At 41.7% G+C, this 22,244-nt stretch overlaps 1 protein-coding gene across 2 annotated transcripts in view; it reads right to left on the reverse strand.

Moving 5' to 3' along the window:
- atg9b (autophagy related 9B) overlaps positions 1-22,244 on the reverse strand; it is a 35,595-nt gene that overhangs the window by 8,784 nt on the left and 4,567 nt on the right. Inside the window, exons 1-5 of one of the 2 annotated variants that reach the window (XM_043687566.1) lie at positions 16,073-16,255; positions 15,731-15,881; positions 12,139-12,182; positions 7,018-7,082; positions 5,802-5,966 (exon numbers count right to left, since the gene is read on the reverse strand). In XM_043687566.1, the coding sequence (XP_043543501.1) occupies positions 5,802-5,966; positions 7,018-7,082; positions 12,139-12,182; positions 15,731-15,842 (386 nt within the window). In that variant the 5' untranslated portion in view covers positions 15,843-15,881; positions 16,073-16,255. Of the gene's footprint in view, positions 1-5,801; positions 5,967-7,017; positions 7,083-12,138; positions 12,183-15,730; positions 15,882-16,072; positions 16,256-22,244 lie in introns of those variants that run through there. The other variant, XM_043687565.1, reaches the window with a different exon arrangement.

A 22,244-nucleotide genomic window follows, 5' to 3' on the forward strand; every position in this document is an offset into this window, starting at 1 on the left:
TGGTATGGAAGGTGCTAGCTATGAAGAGAGGTTGAGTAGGTTAGGTTTATTTTCATTAGAAAAAGGAAGATTGAGGGGGGGCCTGATTGAGGTTTACAAAATCATGAAGGGTATAGACAGGATAGATAGCGATAAGCTTTTTCCCAGGGTGAAGGATTCAATAACGAGAGGTCATGCAATAGATTAATTTAAGATGTGTCTGGACAGATGCATGAGTAGGTGGGGAGCACAGGGATACCGATGCTTAGGAATTGACCGACAGGTTTAGACAGTACGTTTGGATACGTGTTGCCAGCAGAGGTGGTAGAGGCAGGCACGGTAGATTAATTTAAGATGTGTCTGGACAGATGCATGAGTAGGTGGGGAGCACAGAGATACAGATGCTTAGGAATTGACCGACAGGTTTAGACAGTACGTTTGGATCGGCTCAGGCTTGGAGGGCCGAAGGGCCTGTTCCTGGGCTGTAAATTTTCTTTGTTCTTTTCAGCCCCCACTTCTAAATGAGGTCATGGTTATCTACTTCAGCACCATCTTCCTGCACAACACCTGCATACATCCTTTGATGCTTTTAATCTTTAGAAACATATCATCTCAGTCTTGAACATACTCAATAATTTTTCTCCAGAGAATAGTTGAGGTTCAGAATTCCAAAGATTCACTACCTTCAGGGGGCCATGTCTCAGAATAAAGAGGCAGACCATTTAAGACTAAGCAGCAGGGGAATTTCCTCCCTCTTATTCTGGGACATGGTCCCCTGATTCTGGGTCCTCCAGCCCAGGGAATTAATCCCCCTAGTCTCTCCCAGGAATCTCTGTATTACTGTTTATCCCACCGAATCCACAATGTATTCCATCTGTCACTCAGCCTCTCAGAATTTCCCCAAAGATTGACAAAGATACGATTTTTGAGAAGATTTGTAGCTCAGGTTGAGGTTCAGGTTGTAAGTTTTCTTGCTGAGCAGAAAGATTTGTTTTCAGATGTTTCATCACCATGCTAGGAAACATCATCAGTCAATCTCTGGTGAAGTGCTAGTGTTCTGTCCTGCTTTCTATTTACGTGTCTTGGTCTGTTAAGGTGGGTGATATCATTTCTGGTTCTTTTTCTCAGAGGTTGGTAAATGGGGTAGGGATGGTGTTGATGATGTTGGAAGTTTCCTCTATCTGGTCTGCATAGATGAGTTGGGTTGAAGGGTCTGTTTGTGTGCTGTACATCTCTACAAGTCTATGTATCACACTCTTACCTAGCTCTGTCTCATCTGTAAACTTTCACTTATGTATACTTTTGTTTTATTGCTTCAAACTCATTTTTTTCTCCTAAAGTTCACACTTACAGTTGTGGCAAACTTAATCTTTCTGAAGAAGGGTTACTGAACCTGAATAAAAGCAAATTACTGCAGATGCTGGAATCTGAAACCAAAAGAGAAAATGCTGGAAAATCTCAGCAGGTCTGGCAGCATCTGTAAGGAGAGAAAAGAGCTGACATTTCGAGTCTAACTGACTCTTTGTCAAAGGGTCAGTTAGACTTGAAACGTTAGCTCTTTTCTCTCCTTACAGATGCTGCCAGACCTGCTGAGATTTTCCAGCATTTTCTCTTTTGGTTACTGAACCTGAACGTTAACTCTGATTTCTTTCCACAGACCTGCTGAGCTTTTCCAACAATTTCTGTTCTTGTTTCTGATTTCCAGCTTCCATATTTTTTGGTTTTTTTATCTTTCTGAAATTTGCTCACAAGGACCCACCAACAAAATAGAAAAATGGAAATGATCTCTCCCCATCCCATGCAAAATAATTGGACAAGTCTGTTTTACTCCATTATTCACATATACAGGGAAACTGTAGCAATTCTGGGACTCTCAATATTCACTTATAGGAAACAGCAGCAACAAAAATACAAAAAACACCCCTCAGCAAACCTGGGACAGCCTCAGAACATGTAATCAATACTTTCACTTAAAAGGTTATTATTAAACTGACATTGAGCCTATAGCCAAGTGATTCCTGGTACTTAAATTCTTGGAATTCAACTCATGGTAAATTGGAAACAAGCAGTATTGGCCCTGTGCGCTGTACAAAATCAGAGACGATCACTGTCCTTATCTGCAGTACAGAATGCACTTATTAGACTGCTTGGCATATTAACCTTGCATGGGGAGAGGAGAATGTGTGAACGTTAATGTGACAGTGACTGTGCTGAAGTCAGGAGGTAGCAGTGGGACAGTACCAGAGAGGTGGGGCCTTGACATAAGTACATGGAAAGCAGTTATTGGGCAACAAGATGTTGTAAACACAGGGAATTCTTATGTGGCCTGCCAGTTACCATCATCTTAGCTCATAACAACAAGAAACAGCTGGATAAACATTGCTGTATTAGATATCACAGCTTTCGAATCTCTTGGCACCATCCATCCCCAGGGTAAGTGGATTCCCCTAACAGCTTCCTACTGTCTTGCATTCCCAGGGCAGGGAGTTAGTAAACAATGACCCTTTGAGAAAAGTGGATATGAGTGAAAGTTGGAACGGAAGTCGGGAATTAGAGAAAGACAGCAGGTGCGAAGGGCCGGGATGAGAATGGGACTAAATCTGAGAGAATCAGATAGGCATGTGAAGATGGACAGCAAGGTGGGGAAGGAGGAGTGGGACAAGGTGAGTTCTGTATAGAGAGGAGGGGGTTGGTGGGGAGAGAGTGACAGAGACAGACAGATATGGAGATAGAGATTGGGGAAAGACAAGACAAAGACAGGCGGAGAGAGAAGGGGTAAAATAACAGAGGGAGAGAAGGGAAAAGTAACAGGCATATAGATTGCCAGGAAGAGAGTGGGAGAAAGAGATGGGAAGAAAGAGTGAGTGGGAGTTGAAGATTAGAATGGAAAGACTGACATCACCCATCAACACTACGTCGGTCACTTCTTACCATTCACCGCTTGTGCCCCTCCCTGATCGGCCTTGAGAAAGTGCTAGTGCACTGGCTTGGTCAACCAATGTCAAAGAGCAGGAAGAGTCTCATGGAAGAGGGTCTGGAGTCACAGAAAGCTAGAGCAGCTAATGATGACAGGTTTGATTCAATGGGCTGTTACAACAATCTGATTATTTAATTCTAGGTTTATTTAATTAACTGACACTGTGGGAATAGAAAAGTAGTCTATGTTTACACAGAAAGAGACTGCAGAATGATGTAGGGCAGAGGAATCTTGGTCCTTGTACATGAATCACAAAACATTAACATACAGGCAAAGCAAGAGATTGGGAAAGCTTTTATTGCACGGGTCTGGAGAATATAAGAAGGCATGTTTTGCATACTACTTTCTCATCTAACTCTTTATCAGCTCAGAAAAGCAATTAGAGGTCAGAAATAAATATTTGGCCTTGCCAGACATGCTGACATCCCATGAAAGAAAAACTGGGAATAGCTATATTGACCTTGGAAAATGTGGGGCACAGATTAATCAGAAATGCTTCCAGGGCTCTGACAGATGATAGAAAAATTGTACAGAAATGTGGTCCCTAGAATAAAGGAACTGAAAGAGTATTTTGTATTAAGTTTGTAGGGTTGAGAAAGAATTTACTCAAGTAGATAGATGGAAACATTTCCCACAGGTGGGCAAGTCTAGGAAAGGGGGACATGAAATCAAAATCCAGCCATTCAGGACAGAAACAAAAACAGAAATCGCTGGCAAAACTCAGCAGGTCTGGCAGCAGTTTTGGGGAGAAAACAGAGTGAATGTTAAGAGTCTGGTGACTCAACAGAACTGATAGCAGCTGGGAAAAACTGGTATTCATGCTAAAGACAAGGTTTTTTTTTTGGGGGGGGGAAAGAGGAGGAGGAGGAGGAAGTGAGTAGATGGATTGAGATGGAGCCAGAGGGAGAGAGGGAGAACTATGAAAGAGGTAGGTAAACGGGGGCATTATGGATGGCATACCATGACAGAACAGAAGCTGAATACATGACAAGAACTGAGGGTAACAGAGAATGCGAAAAGCAAATTATGGAATGTAATAGTGGGCCTGAGAGTGGGTGAAAGAGGGTAGGCTGTAGTCTCACTGAGTGACTGAGTGTAGATATGGTAAAAAAAAATGGAAGAACACAATAAGGGTCTAAAGTTATTGAACTTGATGTTGAGCCCTTGACACTGCAGAGTTCCCAAGTGGAGCACTACAGTAAGCCTGAGACAGAGGTGTTGGTCAGGGAATTTGGTGATGTGTTGCAGTAGCAGGTAATAGGAAGCTCAGGGTCATTTTTATGGATATTTAGAGAACTCAGTCTTATTGAATGGTTCTAGTTTGGAGGTCATTCGGTCCTTCGACTCCATTCTGGCTCTATGCAAAGCAACTCAGTAATTCCACTCTCCTGCTTTTTTCATATGGCCCTGCTACCGTTTCTCCCCCTTCAAATGCTAATGCAATTCTCCTTTAGGGCCAAGATTGAATTTTTTCCACTAGATCTCAGGCAGTATACTCTAGATCCCTGTTGAAGAGGAAAGATAAGGTCTCTCCAAAGCAGACCCATTTTCTTATTTTCACTCCTATTAATTATACCTATTTCACTTCTCTCCTTTATATCCATTAACACTCCCTTTATCTTTTGCCTTGGCACCCTCACCATCTGTTCTACTTACTGTACTCCTTCTCCCTTTCTGCCAACAGCAGAAAAACCATTAATTTCTCAATCCTTTCAGTCCTGAAGAAGTCATACTGCACTCAAAACATTAAGATTGCGTCTCTCTCTGCACAGGTGCTATCAGACATGTTGGGTTCCTCCAGTATTTTCTATTTTTAGAGGAAGTTCATGTTGTTTAATACATTTCCAAGTTGAACCATGGTTGTGTGTGTGTATAAGAGTGAGAGAGTGAGAGAGTGAGAGAGTGAGTGTGTGAGAAAGGACATGCAATTTCCATTGTAATTTCTACTTTAATTATGTATCTGCAATCATCTGAAAGGTGACAGTATTTGCATATAAATAAAAGCAAGTGTATTTAGTTCCACCATTACTTCGTTGACATGGTATGAGGCAATATATAAACTAACTGGCTTCATGTGTTTGTATATCATAGGAATAAAGAACAAGAGTAGGACACACAGCCCTTCAAGCCTGCTCCCCCATTCAATAAGAACATGGCTGATCTAATTCTAACTTCAACTCTACAGTCCTGCATATTCCCGATAATGTTTTATCCCCTTGAAAATCAAGACTCCAGATAAATTTTGCATCCACTATCTTTTGAGAGAGGGATCTAAAGACCCACAGCCCTCAAAGAAGAAATGTTTCCTCACCTTTATCTTAAATGGGCTTCCTTTATCTTTAAACTATAACCCTTAACTATAGATTCTCCCCCAGTGGAAACATCCTTTCAGGATCAACCCAGTCAATTCCCCTTATATGTTTCAGTTCAGTTACCTCTGACTCTTGTAACCTTTTCTAAAGAAAGACAATCTTCTGATTTCTGGCATTAGTCTCATGAACTGCTTCTGATACACTAGCATTATTCCATTAGTACAGTGACCAGACGGGATCTCACCAAAGTCCAGTATAACTTAAGTACAACCTCCATACCTATGTATTCAATTGCTCTCACAATAAAACAAAAGATTCCATTAGCCTTCCTAATTATTTGTTGTACTTTGTGATTCATACTTTAGGACACCCAGAATTCTTTGTACTTCAGAGCAACCTCTCACATCTGGATAACATTCTTTTGTTTTATTCTTTCTGCCAAAATGTACAATTTCACATTTTCCCATGTTGTACTCCATTTGCCAGAGTATCAGGTTGCTTCAGCCCCTCTCTTACCAAAGGTAGACTCTTACCTTGCAGTGCATTGCTCTGTGGGTAGTATTGCATCTGGCAGAGTGACTTTATTCCTCTCTGGTTGGCTGGAACCAGTGTGATTTATGAACTTATTTGCAAATAACACATCATATTCCACGCAGTTGAACAGGAAAGTTGTGAATAGGACAACAAATAAGAACTGCCTGAAATACAGGATGAGAACGGTCGATATGAGAGTCAGGCAAAGCAATGAGCTGCATCTAACATTTACAATCCTAGATTTCAATTCTCTTCAGATTTCTGCTAAAAGTACTGACCTTCACTTCAGAGTGTGGGTTAGGGTGCAGAGGGAGTTTGTATTAAAATTCCATTGCAGTTTTGTACTATTTCAGAATCCTACTCAATGTCTCCACTGCCTACTTAAACTCTATTCAATGCAAGGGTTTTCATTTTTAATCACGAAGGCTTCACTTCACCCTCTTCAAGTCCTTATTTTTCTTTCAGACCTTACAACTTACTAGGTTCATTTGCAAGTAGAAGGGCTCAGATAGCTGCACATTTGAGTTGCAGGGTTAGATGTTCAAGGTCATCTCAGATACTTTAGCATGAAATCTAAGGTGACATTCAAATTCAGTACTGAGGGAGTGTTCCAGTGACAGACATGTTTTATTAAATAGAAGTTTCCTCTGCTGTCTCAGGTGTACATGAAATATCCCATGGCACTATTGCAAAGAAGAGCAGGGGAATTATCCCTGATGTATTGGCCATTATCCTTCAGTAAAAACTATAAGTAGTAATGATTTGGTCATTACCACAACGATGTTTGTAGGAGCTTGCTGTGCACAAATGATCTGCCATGTTTCAAGTTTCTTCTATGACAATAGCAACTAAATTTCAGAAAGTATTGCCTATCACTCCTTTGGTATATTCTAAAGATGTTATAGAATTTACAAGTCTTTATTTTCTATTGTCACTGCTATCTTCTATCTGCTATCTTGTGTGTTATGGCTACCATGTCATAATCTCTAACTTGAATTACAACTGCAATTAATTCAGATTATTCCTTCTACTCTGTTTTACTGTTTTAATTCAGAACACGGAACAACAGCTCTACCCTTACTCTAGCTGGTCTCAAAGTGTTTAACAGTCCAATGTAGATCTTTACTGTATATCTAACTATCCACATACATTTAGCTCATATTATTTGTATTTTGCCTGAGACAATAAGCATTTTAACATGAAGATCAAACTTACACCAACTCGAAGAATTCAGACAGCATCATGCAGGCAAAGCCATTCTTTTGGTGAAAGTGGTAGATGTGATTAATAGGTTAAGGATCACCTTACTGCTGCCACTGTGCAATGTTAGATACACCACTGCATAGACCTCTGTTCTTGCAGCCCCATTCCCTGCCATTAAGTTGTATACCATAATAAATCTAATGCATCCATATTTAGATCATGGCTATAATTGAGGTCTGGAGCCAAGTGCTCCTGGTGGAACCCAGCGTGAGCACTGGTGAGCAGATTATTGCTGTTTAGGTTTTGGTAACACAGTTGACAACACCTATCAATTTGCTGGTGATTGAGAACAGACTGATAGGGCAGTAATTGACTGCATTGGATTTATCTTGCTTTTTGAAGACAGGTCATACTTGGGGCACTATTCCACCTTGATGAGTGGATGTCAGTGTCATAGTTGTTCTGCAACAGCTTAGTTCGGCGTGCAGCTTGTATTTGTGATGGTAGAAGTAGTCAAGAAGGTTCATCCATCTGGTTGTCTTGGTTGCAGATGTTTACAAAGACTTCAGCCTGATCTGTTTTTAGGCTATAGTGCACAGCTCAATGATACAGTGCAGTGTGAAGACAAAATGTCATCTTTGCAAACTCTGCAGTTTGCAATGCAAACATTCAATCACAGATTGACAGATCTGCTTCAAGGAATGGGCGAGGACTCCCAGGGACACCACTATGCTGCTGAAGACACCAAATATTTCCAGGGATGGTGATGGAAGAGTCAGGAATGTTAGCTGAGAGGTATAATTCTCTGTGTATGCTTTATCATGCTATTGCTGGGCTAGTCTATGGGATAGCTCTCTCAACTTCAGTATAATTCCCAAGATACAATGGAGGACTATTTGCAGGGTTGATATGTGTGTCTTCATTGCATCCTGACCCAAAGTGTAAATAAGAGGCCTGATCCATTTTTCATGTTTTTTTTTCTCAAGTGATTTGATACAATTGAGGACAATATCCTTCTAATTTCCTTCGCTGTGTGCCATCCATTTCTTGAACTGCATGAACCTGCCTGTATTCCTGATGAAGGGCTTTTGCCTGAAACGTCGATTTTACTGTTCCTCAGATGCTGCCTGAACTGCTGTGCTTTTCCAGCACCTCTCTAATCTAGACTCTGGTTTCCAGCATCCGCAGTCATTGGTTTTACCTGCATGAACCTGTTGAAATAGCTGCACATGCTTCATTGTATCGGGAGGACTGCTGACTGATTGAGGCTTGATTGCCCCTTGCATGAAACATTACAGATTGCTACATCACTGAGCACTCACACAGGTCACCATGGACGATGGTCTTGCTGGTGTCATTTCACAGGGCAGTTAGGAGTCAGCCACATCGCTGGTGGAAGGCACTCAACTGTGATGTCAAGATTAAATCAATTTTCTTTTTCAGTTTCACTGAATGTTAAAAATCACAACACCAGGTTATAGTCCAACAGGTTTATTTGGAAGTACTAGCTTTCGGAGTGTTGCTCCTTCATTAGGTAACTGTGGAGCAGGATCATAAGACAGAATTTATAGCAAAAGGTTATGGTGTCATGCACCTGAAATGATTGCTGTTAAGTCTTTTATAATGGGTTGCAGGTTTCAGTTCATAATACATAAATCCGAGGACTTATTTTAAATCATATTCTCGAGAAAATTTAAGATTTTATAAAAAAAAGTTACATCTCTGCTCAGACAATGCATTAAAGGTGTGAGGCTAGAGTCTGTCTGTATCCCAATCTTGAATCAGTTTCGTTCTATTTCCAAAGTGGAATGCACAAAATATTACATGGATTGACTGTCTACAATGTGTGTATTTTTTTTTGAGCGAGAGAGAGAGAGAGACAGAGACAGAAAAAGAGAAGGAAAGAGAGAGAAAAGAGACAGAGAGATAGAGATAGAGAGAGAGAAAGAGAGAGACAGTGAAAGAGAGGAGAAAGAAAAAGAGAATGTGAGTGTGGGTGCACGTGAGAGTGTGTGTGTTTGCATTTGTGCATGCTTAGTGTGTGAGAGAGTGTGATGGAGAATAAGCTTGTGAGAGGGTGTGAGTATGGGGGGGGTGTATGCGTGTGTGTATGAGAAAGGGTCTGCATGAGAGTGCGCGTGCATGTGTGAGAGGGTGCATACTGTAGTGGGGTCACCTGTAGTGTGACATGAACCTAAGGTTCCAGTAGAGGCCATCCTCATGGGTACGGAGCTTGGCTACCAGCCTCTGCTCGGCCACTTTGTGTTGTTGCCTATTCCGAAGTCCGCCTTGGAGGATGGTCACCCAAAGATCTGAAGCTGAACGTCTCCGACTGCTAAAGTGTTCCCCGACTAGGAGGTCAGACACCTCAGCAAACAGGGACATTTGGCCTTGGATCTTCAGATGACCATCCTCCATCGTGGACTTCGGGACAGGCAACAACGTGGCCAAGCAGAGGCTGATAGCCAAGTTCGGTAGGGATGGCCTCAACCGGGACCTTGGGTTCATATCACACTACAGGTAATCCCCCTACATGATACATACTCTCACACTCATGCAGACCCTCTCTCATACACACACACCCCACACTCTCACCTTCTCACAAACTTATATTCCATCACATTCACACGCAAACACACACACTTTCACATGCACTCATACTTACATACTCACATGCATGCACACACATACTCACTTTCTCTCACACACATGCATGTGCACATACATATAAGTCTATGGGTGAATTTGTACTTGCAGATACATTCTATGTTGCTCAAAAAAATGTACAATCTGCAGGCAGTTAATTCATGTAATACTTTGTAAATTCCACTTTGGAAATAGAACCAGTCTGACTCAAGACTGGGATACAGACAGACTCTAACCACACATCTTTAATGCATTGTTTGAGCTGAGATAGAATATAGAACATAGAGCATGTCACCTTTTTTTAATAAAGCCTTAAATTATCTCAAGAATGTGACTTAAAAGTAGTGCTGAGATTTACATATTAATGAACCAAAACCTGTAACCCATTCTAAATGACGAAAGACGTAACAGTCTAGGTTCATTCAATATATTATTTCAGTTGCATGACACTGTAATCTTTTGCTGTAATCAATTCTGTGTCTTATGGTTCTGATAAAGGAACAACACTCTGAAAGCTAGTGCTTCCAAATAAAGCACTGTTGTGTGATTTTTAACTTTGTCCACCCCATTCCAACACCGGCTCCTCCACATTACTGAATGCTGGTATCACTAGCCAGGCCAGAATTTATTGTCCATTAATTGTCAAGAGTGCAATTAAGAGTCAACCATAATGGTGTGGGCCTGGAGTCACCTGTAGGCCAGATCAGGTAAGGATGAGAGATTTCCTATTAGATTACATTACATTACAGTGTGGAAACAGGCCCTTCGGCCCAACAGGTCCACACCGACCCGCCGAAGCGCAACCCTCCTGTGGGAGGAAACCGGAGCACCCGGAGGAAACCCACGCAGACACGGGAAAACGTGCAAACTCCACACAGTCAGTCGCCTGAGGCGGGAATTGAACCCGGGTCTCTGGCGCTGTGAGGCAGCAATGCTAACCACTGTACCACCGTGCCGCCCATCTGAAATGATATTTGTGAACCAGGAGGGTCTTTATGACAATCGACAGTGGTTACACGGTCACCATTAGACGACCTTTTAATTCCATATTTTACTGATTTCAGGTTTTGCCATCTGCCAAGGTGGAATTCATAAACGTATTTATAGAGGAAGCAGAATTAATGTTTTGAGTTCAATATGACTTTTCTTCAGAACAATACCGGACTTGTGACATTTTCACTGTTTCTCTTTCCAAAGATGCTACCAGACCAGAGTTTCTACAGCATTTTCTGTTTTTACTTCCAAAGAATTAGCCTGGTGCTTTGGATTATTAGTGCAGTGATGTTACTATCATACCTCCGATTAGCCCCTAACCTGCACAAAGGTTGTGGAGAGCCTCCTTCTTGAACTGCTACAATCTCTGCATTGTCTGTAAACCCACAATGCCATGAAGAAGAGAGTTCCAGGATTCTGACCCAGCAACCCTGAAGGAACTGCAATGTAATGAGAAGTCAGGATAATGAGAAGTCAGGATGATGAGAGGGTTGGAGAGGAACTTTCAGGTGGTGGTGTTCTCATTTATCTGCTGCCTTTGTCCTTCCAGATGAAAGTGGTTGAGAGTTTGGAAGATGCTGACTGAGGATCTTTGATGAACTTCTGCAGTGCATCTTGTAGATAGTACACTTTGCTGCTAACTGAGCATCAATAGTGGAGGGAATGGATGTTTGTGGATGTGGTGCCAATCAAGTGGTCTGCTTTCTTTAGGATGGTGTCAAACTTCTCCAAAGTTGAGAGAATCCCAGTGGAGAATACTCCATCATATTCCTGATTTGGCCTTGGAGATTATGGACAGGCTTTGGGGGAGTCAGAAAGTGAGTCACTTGCTGCAGTATTCCTAGCCTCTGACCTGTTCTTGCACAGCATTTGTATAGAGAGTTCAGTTCAGTTTCTGCTCAGTGATAACTTCCAGGATGTTGATAGTGAGGATTCAGAGATTTTAATGCCATTGAAAGTCAAGGGGTGATGGTTAGATTCTCTCTTGGTAGAAACGATCATTGCCTGGCACTTGTATGATCTAAATGTTATTTGCCATTTGTCAGCCCAATCCTAGGTTCTGTCCAGGTCTTATTGCATCTGAACACGGACTGCTTCAGTATCCGAGTTGTAAATAGTGCTGAACATTGTGCAATTATCTCCACTTCCGACCTTATGATGGAGGGAAGGTCATTGATGAAGCAGCTGAAGATGGTTGGGCCGAGAACAGCACCGTGAGGAACTCCTGTTAATTAGAGATGGAAAACAAATGCTGGCCTTGCCAGTGATATGAACAACCATGAAAGACTGAAAGGACAAAAAAGGAGGTTCGTATGAAATTGCCATGTCTGACCATTCACACAATACAACCAACGCTCCTCCATCCCTCACTACCCAAGTCCCTCAATGTTCTCAGATCCTCCTCAGAGGGGTCACTGTATTCTTTACAGGACAGCATTCATTTCACAATTGTAATGCTAAGTATAAACCAATGCATCATGGTCAAAAGGATATTCTTGTGAAGAAATTATCTAGGTTCTTAATATGATGCCACGAATCTGTTTAAGGCAAAAAAAAAAACACAATTAGCTCAGTTGGCATTTAACTGACACTGTACATAATCTCCAAAACACCCGAGTCTGCCCCTGCTCCACCTCAGTTTCTGCTGATCCATGCTTTTGTTATCTTTACAAGCCACAGTGGTGTACAAGCAATGTCACCGAACCAGTGATTCAGAACTGGAATATGGGCTCAAATCCCACTTTGGCAGGTGGTAAGATGGCAACCAGGTAGCTACTGTGAACTGCAGTCAAAAACCATCTGGTTCACTAATATCTATTAGGGAAAGAAATCTGGCAACCTTACCTGATTTGGCATGTCAATTAAATGAAAAAGGGAGCAGGCATTCTGAGTCATTATTTGGGGTCAATAGGGAAAGAGGTTAGCATGCCAGACAACTTCAGGAAACAACTAATGAACCATTATTCCACTCAAAATAAATAGTATCTCAAGTGAAGTCATGAGAGAGCGATTTTATCACGTGGAACATAGATCCTGCAGTGAGTAGGAAGTCATAGACGTACCATGTCTTCTACACACAAACATCGCAGATAAAAAAGCTTGGGAATCAGATTCAGAACTCAGGCAGCAGCTGGAGTCCTTGTAATACAACCACAAGGAAGAGAACTATGTGAATGCATGTTTAGGGTCACACAGTTTAGAGGCATAACCATCAGTGTCAGAGAAATATCCTACATCCCAGCATGCTGAAGGAGCCAGCTATACCATGGATGCATTGGCAATTACCTCTGAAAATTTTATAGATTATGGAAAGGTTCCAGCTGAATGGAAAGTAGCCACACTAAATGTAATCACACTGATAACGTCTGTGAGGGAGGAAATGGGAGAATGTAGAATATATAGACAGCATTGTTTGTATTTTTGTGGACGACACCAAATTTGGTGGGATAGTAGACAGTGAAGAAAGTTTTCTAAGAGTACAAAGGGATCTTGATCAATTGGGTCAATGGGCTGAAAAATGGAGTTCAATCTGGATAAATGCGACATATTGCATTTTGATACAATGAACAAGGGTAGGGCTTATACAATTAATGGTAGGGCCCTGGGTAGTGTTGTAGAACAGAGGAACCTAGGGGTTCATGTATATAATTCTTTGAAGTTTGCGTCACAACAGACAGGGTGGTTAAAAAGGTATTTGGCACTTGCCTTCATTATTCAGTCCTTTGACTTTAGGAGTTGGGAAGTCATGTTGAGGTTGTATAGATCTTTGGTGAGGCCTCTTCTAGAACACTGTATCCAGTTCTGGTCGCCCAGTTTTAGGAAATATACTATTAAGTTGGAGAAAGTTCAGAAAAGACTGACCAGAATGTTGCCAGGTGTGGAAGGTTTGAGTTATAGGGAAAGGCTGGGACGTTTTTCACTGCAGTGTTGAAAGGCGATTTTATAGAAGTTCATAAAATAATGAGGGTATAGATAGAGTTAATGGTAGTTGTCTTTTCCCTTGGATGGAGGATTTCAAGATTAGGTTGCATATTTTTAAGGTGAGAGGAGAGAGATTTATAAATGACAAGAGAAGCAAATTTTTTTTTTTACACAGAGGGTGGTTTACGTTGACAAACTTGCAAACATCTGGTGAGTGCAAGATGTAAAGCATCAACAAAACATGTATTTTCTCAGCAATACTTAAGCTTGGTACTCCCAAATAAATAATTATCGACCCTTTAGCTTGATATCAGCAGTGGCGATCCATAAGGGTCTGTGTGATGGCCTCAATGACTGATCATATTTGTTAGTGAATTAGAGGAAGGGTTAGAAGTCAAGAGCCCAAATTCCACAGCACAAAGGTCAGTAGCATTATAAGTAGTGCAGTTGGAAGCATAAAATACAGTGTATTGATAAATTAAGTGAACAGGCCTAACCATAGAAAATGGATTTTAATGAAAGATATTGGAGATTGTCCACTTTGGGCCCAAAACAAATAGAAAGAAGAGGACATTCTAAGTGGTGAAATAATGAGAAACAGTACAGGTCCAAAGAGATTGAGGGATTGACCTCATACACAGATCATTCAAATGGCATGGACATACAAAAAATAATCAAAAAGGCAAATTGAATGGTGGGCTAGAAAAGCAGGGGTAAAAAATTATACGTCAGCTATACAAACCCTATTAACATTACCCTAGGTAACATGTGGTTCTGCACACCATGTTCGTAAGGGTATATTGGTCTGGAATTGCGTGCAATGACTTTTAGTTTATTTTTTTCATAGGATGTGGGTCTTGTTGGCCGGGCAAACATTTATGAATTACCTTTAATTGTCCTGGAGAATGTATTTGCAAGCTACCTTATGAAACACCACAATCATTGTTATGTAGGGAAATCCCAGTGGTTACAGGAAGGGAATTCCAGGATTTTGACCTAGTGTTAATGAAGCAACAGTGATATATTTTTAAGTCAGGATGGTGAGTGCCTTAAAGGGCAACTTGCAAGTGGTGGTGCTCTCATTTATCTGCTGCCCTTGTCGTTCTTGGTGGCTGAAATCTCAAGCTCAGAAGGTATTGAAAGAGGCTTGATGAGTTACTGGAATGCATCTTGTAGTTGGTACACTGCCACTGTTCATCAGTGGTGGGAGGAATGAATGTTGAGGGCGGTGAATGGGGTGCTAATCAAACAGGCTGCATTGGCCTAGATGGTGTCAAGCTTCTTGAATGTTGTCGGTGCTGTAACCACTCAGGCAAGTAGAGAGTATTCCATCATACTCCTGACTTTTGCCTTGTCGATGTTGGCCAGGCTTTAGGGAGTTAGGTGGTAAGTTACTTGCTGCAGAATTCCTAGCCTCTGACCTCCTCTTGTACGCACAGCATTTATATGGCTAGTCCAATTCAATTTCTGGTCAATGGTATCCCACCCAATATGTGGGAGGTTCAGTGATGGTAATGTTACTGAACATCAAAGGGAGATAGCTAGACTCCATCTTGTCGCAGATGGTTATTGCCTGGCACTTGTAGGGTGCGAATATTAAGATAAGAGGTCAGATTATATAACATAGGATTGTATTCCAAGGATTTTAGTAAGTACAATATATTTACAAAATATTGAAGCAGCAGATAGCATTGATAGAAATTTCTTCCTAAGAAATACTGACACACAAAAAGGACGGCAAAGTTTGGAAATATTTTCTCAAAGAAAAATTCAGGTTAGACTGTTGTAAATTTTATATTTGAGATTGATGGTGTTTTTGTTATTCAAAGGTATGGACCAAAACAGTATGAAGTTTGGTTGCAGATTAGTTATGATCTGATTGAAAGGCAGAACAGGCTTGAAAGGGACCACCCTGCTCGAACAGATACAGACAACACCCTGAAACAATAATAAGCAAAGATCAGCCAGAGGCACAGTCATGGGTAATCAGACATTAAAATTTCAGAAATAAACCTGCCCGAAACTTTAAGTCAAATCAGGAAATAGTTAAGCTGCTGAATACTGCTTACAAGAGACAATACCAGCCATAGCAACTAAATTAATGACACTCATGAACAGACAGAGGTGGTCAGGTAGAAATCAAACTCCGAATTGTGTTCCGTACCTTTCAAACCTTCTGGAACATGCACCAGCAAGTCTTCACCTGGTGGGGAATCCTCCTCATAATCATCTGCGCCCAGCCGCTGGTACTCCTGATAATTTTCAAACCTTGCCATTTTTTAATCATATTCCTCGAAACTGACCTGTGTGGGTAACTTAAAACAACAGGACCAGATTAGAACATGCTTTACATCCCTAATTAGTTGCTGCTACATTAAATTAGCCTGTTAAATTTCATGAAAATCATGGCAGAAACTCCTATAAGATGCTGCCATTCTCAAGTTGAAGGACAGCAGACAACGTCTGTGTGCTCTGGTGCTGAACTAGTCCCGTGAACCCTACCTACCTATTTTGGATTCATGGGGTAAGATGTCCATGAGGTAGTGTGAACTGGAGAGACGGATTTCTTCTCTTCATTACTCCTTTGCCAATGCAGGGTGTGAAAATGGATAACAGGAGCAGAAAAATCTAGGTTTTAAACAACTCTGATGCCAGTGTCATGACATGCCTGTGATTGTGTAGGGAAGAGAGGAGGTGGCTGGGTGGATCCTGAAACTGGTCCTTTAGAGAATCACTGGAGATGGGTGGAACTGGGTGTGAGAAATAGTTAAAAGTATAATCAAGATATTCCCATAAAGAGGAAAGATAGGGGTAACAAATCCACCACTCCCTGGATGATGACAGAGATGAGATTAAGAAGAAGAAAAAGTGTGCGCCTGATAGATATCAGGTGGATAATATATTTGAGACTCAGCTGAATATGGAAGGATCAGAGGGGCATTGAAAAAGTAAATAAAAAAATTAGCATTTAGCTAAAAAGCAATCCAAATGTTTTCTATGAGCATACAAGTAGTAAAAGGGCGATGAGAGGAGGATCTGAGCTGGCTAGGGGCCAAAATGGAAACTTACACAGAGGTGGGGGCATAGCTTATTAGGTACTAAATTAACATTTTATTTCAATTAAATTTCTATCAGTCTTTAGGGAAGATGACACTACCAGGTCATGATGAATGAAGAGATAATTTGACATTAGAAGGGTTTTAAATTGATAAGGAGCAAGTATTGGGTAGGCTGTTTCTATTTAAAATTGACAAGGTACCAGAACTGGATAAATCTTATCTCCCTAAATCCAAGGATACAGAAGGAAGCGAGGATGAAAATTGGGGAAGGTATTGGTCATAATTTTGAGTGCTCCTTAGAATCAGGACTGGAGAATTATAAACGTCACATCTTTGTTCAAAAGGAGTGCAAGCATAAACCCTGCAAATACAAATCAGTGGTGAGGAAACTTGTAGAAACAATAGGACAGGCTAAAATGAATAATCAGATCAGACAAATACATTTAATTAATGAAAACCAACATTGATTTCTTGAGGAAAAATCATATCTAACTAACTTGCTGGAGATTTTTGAAGAGATAACAAACAGAGAGAATTCAGCGGGGCAATGTTTCTAAAACAAATTCATGAATTATAGGTTATCGAGTCATAGAGTCCTAGAGATGTACAGCATGAAAACAGACCCTTTGGTCCAACTCTTCCATGCTGACCAAATATCCCAACCCAATCTAGTCCCACTTACCAGCACCTGGCTCATATCCCTCCAAACCCTTCTTATTCATATACCCATCCAAATGCCTTTTAAATGTTACAATTGTACCAGCCTCCACCACGTCCTCTGGCAGCTCATTCCATAAACGTACTACCCTCTGCGTGAAAAAGTTGCCCCTTAAGTCTCTTTTATATCTTTCCCCTCATACCCTAAACTTATGTCCTCTAGTTCTGGACTCCCCGACCTCAGGAAAAAGACCTTGTCTATTTATCTTATCCATGCCTCTCATGATTTTGTAAACCTCTATAAGGTCAGCCCTCAGCCTCCGACGCTCCAGGGAAAACAGCCCCAGCCTATTCAACCTCTCTCTATACCTCAAGTGGGTTAATGGTTCATAACTATTTACCTGTAGCTAGAACCTACTAATTTGTAACAAATAGTCAGGCAACATAGGTGACAACATTTGGAAGAGCAGATCTCAATTTCAGCCTGCTATCCCAAACTAGAACCACATTTAACTAAAGTCAAAGAATGTGGTGCTGGAAAAGCACAGGTAGTGAAGCAGCATCCGAGGTGCAGGAGAGTCAACGTTTGGGGTATAGCTCTTCACCAGGAATGAGACTTGTAGGTCAAGGGGCTGAGAGATAATTGAAACGGGGGGGGAAGGTAGTTGGGAATGCGATAGGTAGTTGAAGGTGGGGGTGAAAGTTGATAGATTGGAGAGGATAGGTGGGAAGGAAGATGGAGAGGTACAACCGTTCAAAAGGACAGTGTTGAGTTGAAAGATTGGGACTACAATGAGCTGGGAGGGGAAATGGGGAACCTGGTGAAATTCACATTGATCCCATGTGGTTGGAGGGCCCCAAGGCAGAAGATGAGGCGTTCTTCCTCCAGGCATCGGGTGGTTAGGATTTGGTGATGGAGGAGGCCCAGGACCTGCATGTGGGAGGGGGAGTTAAAGTATTCAGCCACAGGGCGTTGGGGTTGGTTAGTGCGGGTGTCTCAGAGATGTTCTCTGAAAAGATACGCAAGTTGGCATCTTGTCTCCCCAATACAGGAGACCACATCAGGTGCAACAGATGCAGTAGATGACATATGAGAAAGGATCCTTTGGGGCCTTGGTTGGAGGTGAGTGGGGAGGTGTGGGCGCAGGTTTTGCACTTCTTGCGATGGCAGGGAAGGTGCCAGGAGAGAGTGGGTTGGTGGGGGTTGTGGACCTGATAAGGGAGTCGCAGAGAGAATGGTACTCTGAAACACAGATAGGAATGGGGCGGGAAATATATCTCTGGTGGTGGGGTCTATTTGTAGGTGGCAGAAATGGCAGAGGATGATGTGGTGTATCCGGAGGTTGGTGGGGTGGAAGGTGAGGACCAGGGAGTCCTTTTTGCGACTGGAGGGGTCCTACCTGTCCAACTTCCTTCCCACCTATCCACTCCACCCTCCTCTCCGACCTAACACTTTCACCCCACCTTCACGTACCTATCACATTTTCAGCTACCTACCCCCAGCCCCAGCGCCACCCTCCTCTCATTTATCTCTCAGCCCTCTAAACCCACAAGCTGCATTCCTGATGAAAGCTTATGCCCAAACGACAATTCTCCTGCTCCTCAGATGCTGCCTGACTGGCTGTGCTGTTCTAGCACCACAGCAAGGTGGCTCAGTGGTTAGCACTGCTGCCGCACAGCACCAGGGACCCAGGTTAGACTACCGCCTCGGACGACAGTCTGTGCTGAGTTTGCACGTTCTCCCTACATCTGCGTGGGTTTCCTCTGGGTGCTCCAGTTTCTTCCCACAATTCAAAAGATGTGCAGATCAGGTGAATTGGCCATGCTAAATTGCCTGTAGTTCTGGGTGCATTAGTTAGGGATAAATATAGGGTAGGGGAATGAGTCTAGGTGGGTTACTCTTCAGAAGGTCGGTGTGGACTGGTTGGGCCGAAGGGCCTGTTTCCATACTGTAGGAAATCTAATGTATTCTTCAACTCTGATCTCCAGCATCTGTAGCTCTCACTTGCTCCACATTTAACTAAATTTGTACTTAACTCCTCTTGCAATAAACCTTTGTAATTCATTGCTACATCTGCACTAATGTTTACTGGTTAATATTAAAGGACATGCAAATACCTCTGCAGAGTAGCAGTCTCTCTTTATTTTAAATAATAATCTCTTCTTTAATCTTTGTGCCAAAGTGAACAGCTTCACATTTTCTCACATTATACCTCAACTATAAAATTTCTACCCACTCACATAACCTTGGGAGATACTTTGTCAGTGCTTCCCATTTGGAGAACTGAAAATTTTCCCAAACACTTGGTGAGGAGTGAAGGAATCGTCAAGAGCGAAAGGAGTAGGTTGGTGATTTTGGCCGAGGAATTCATTGCTTTAACATTTTAAATCATGACCTGACACCCCACTCTTTAGGAAGCACAGGTTTATGTTCTCTTCAAACCACTTTCCAAGTTATCTTTGTGTCAACAGCAAACTTAAATTTCATCCATTCATCCAACTCACAGATTGTGAATAGTAGAGATTCTTGCATTCACTCAACCAACCATGCCGCACTCCACTAATTATAGCTTGCCAGCACAAAGGTGACCAATCTATGCCTTTCACATCTGTCTTCCCTCCACCTCAACTTAAAACACTTCATAAACGATCACACCACATTCACAAATTTTGCTCATCGGTATCAGTATCGTTTTCTGGACCTTGAATATAAAGATTGTTTTACAGACCGTGTCAAGGAGCTTTGTAAGATTTATGACATTGAAAGTGGTACACAAAGGTTGTTGCTGAATCAGCCAGGACTCAGTGAGTAGTGCGCTGTGTTGAAGTCAGGAAGTCATGGGATCAAATCCCACTATATAGATTTGAGTTCATTATTTGGGCCAATTATTTGAGTGCAGCGCTGAGGGAGCACCGCATTGCCGGAAGGTCAGCACTGAGGGAATGCCGCACTGCCAGAGGGGCAGTGTAGAGGGAGTGCTATCTTGACAGATGTGCTGCTTTTGGAGGATGTATTGTAGTTTTGGGTTCCACACTGTGGGAAGCATATTGATGTATTCAAGGTATGAAGGCAGAAATTTACCAAGGTACTGTCCAGCATGAGGGAATACATTTGCAAAGAAAGCCATGAAAAATTGGAGCTGAAAACAGGAGATGAAGGGGGGATTCAGTGGAGATGCTAAAAATTATGTAGAATGGGTCAGAGCAGATAGAAACAAACTATTTCAGTACTGTAGGGTGACACAGGGAGATGAAATGTCAGAGATTTAAGAGCGAGAGCAGATCAAAATCTTACCTACAGGTTTCAGAGGCTTTGGAATTCACTGCCCAAGCGTTTGTCTGATGCAGGGACCACGGCTAAATTGAAAAACTGGAAAGATAAGTGGGTGAGAGAGAAGAGGGTAAAGAGATATGGGAGCATGGTGGGATTGGGACACTGCTCAGAGAGAGAGGAAGCACAAACATGGTTTGGAAAACTGAAACGTTGGCATTTTGATTATTTGGAGGAGGTTGTGTGTTGAATTAGTGCTTAAAGCAGGAAAGGGTCCACTTCTGAGGAGTTTATAAAACCTAATAAAGACAGTGACGATCAGACAGAAAGAGCTCATTCACGGCTTGGTTTGGTTGCTCCAAGGTACCTATGCACCTTTGTAAGAAATTACATGTCTAACTCATTCAGGTAGCTCACAGGATTCTTATGAACAAGATTTGCTACTCTGTGCCCACCTACCCTCAATACTCTGACTTTTACCTGATAACAAGGGAATTAGTAATGTCGGATAAAAAAACATCATATCAACTGAAAAGATATTTTGGTTTAGTGTTTGTGGAGAGAATGCAAGTGACATCCTGGAAATAACCGTTAACCAGGAATTGAAAGGGATGTAGGAACTCAAGAAAATTATAATTACCAAGGAAATAGTACTGAGTAAATTGTTTGAAATGTAATTTGACAGGTCCTGATGAATTTCATCCTCACATTTTAAAAGCAGATAGCAGATGTGTTTATTTTAATTTTCAAAAATTCATTGACTTTGGGGAAGCTTTTTTAGATCGGAAAATAGCTAATGTAACTCCTTTATTCAAAAAGGGAGGGAGGGAGGGAGAAAGCAGGAAATTACAGGCCAGCCAGCTTAAAATCCATCATCAGGAAAACGTTCAAAGCTTTTTACATTCTTAGATAAGGCACTCGGATAAGATCAAGGTGATCAGGCAGTACCAAAAATTGTGCTTACACTGTAACTAATTTATTGGGGTTCTTTGGAGAAGTAACTTGTGCTGTAGATAAAGGGGAACACAATGGATGTACTGCAATTAGGCATTTGATAAGGTGACACATCAAAGACTATTGCAGAGAATAAAAGCGATGGTACCGGGGGTAACACGCTAGCACGGATAGAAGTTTGGCTGGCTAACAAAAAGCAGAGATTAGGAACAAATGGGTCTTTTCAGGCTGGCAGGATGTCACAGATGATGTGTCACAGGGGTTGGTGCTGCAGCCTCAAATCTTTATAATTAATAAAAATAATTTGGACAAAGGGCCTGAAGTAAAGGTAGTAAATTTGCTGGTGACACAAAGATTGATAAGAAAATGAGGAGAACATAAGAAGACTGCAATAGGATATGGATAGGTTAAGTGATTGGGCAAAGATTTGGCAAATGGAGTATAATGTGGGAAAGTCATTTTGGCAGAAAGAATTAAAAAAAGCATATTATCTAAATGGTGAGAGATTGGAGGACTCTGAGATGCAGAGAGATCTGGGTGTCCTAGTGCATGACTCACAGAAGGTTAATATGCAGGTACAACAAATAACCAGGAAAGCTCACAGAATGTTATGTTTTACTGCTAGGGGAATTGAATGTAAAAGTAGATTAAGCTTCAGTTATACAGGGCATTGGTGAGACTGCATCTGGAATAACATGTGCAGTATTGGTCACAGTAGATTAGATTAGATTCCCTAC

The sequence above is a fragment of the Chiloscyllium plagiosum genome, chromosome 4, assembly GCF_004010195.1.
Source record: "Chiloscyllium plagiosum isolate BGI_BamShark_2017 chromosome 4, ASM401019v2, whole genome shotgun sequence".
Lineage (NCBI taxonomy): Eukaryota > Metazoa > Chordata > Chondrichthyes > Orectolobiformes > Hemiscylliidae > Chiloscyllium > Chiloscyllium plagiosum.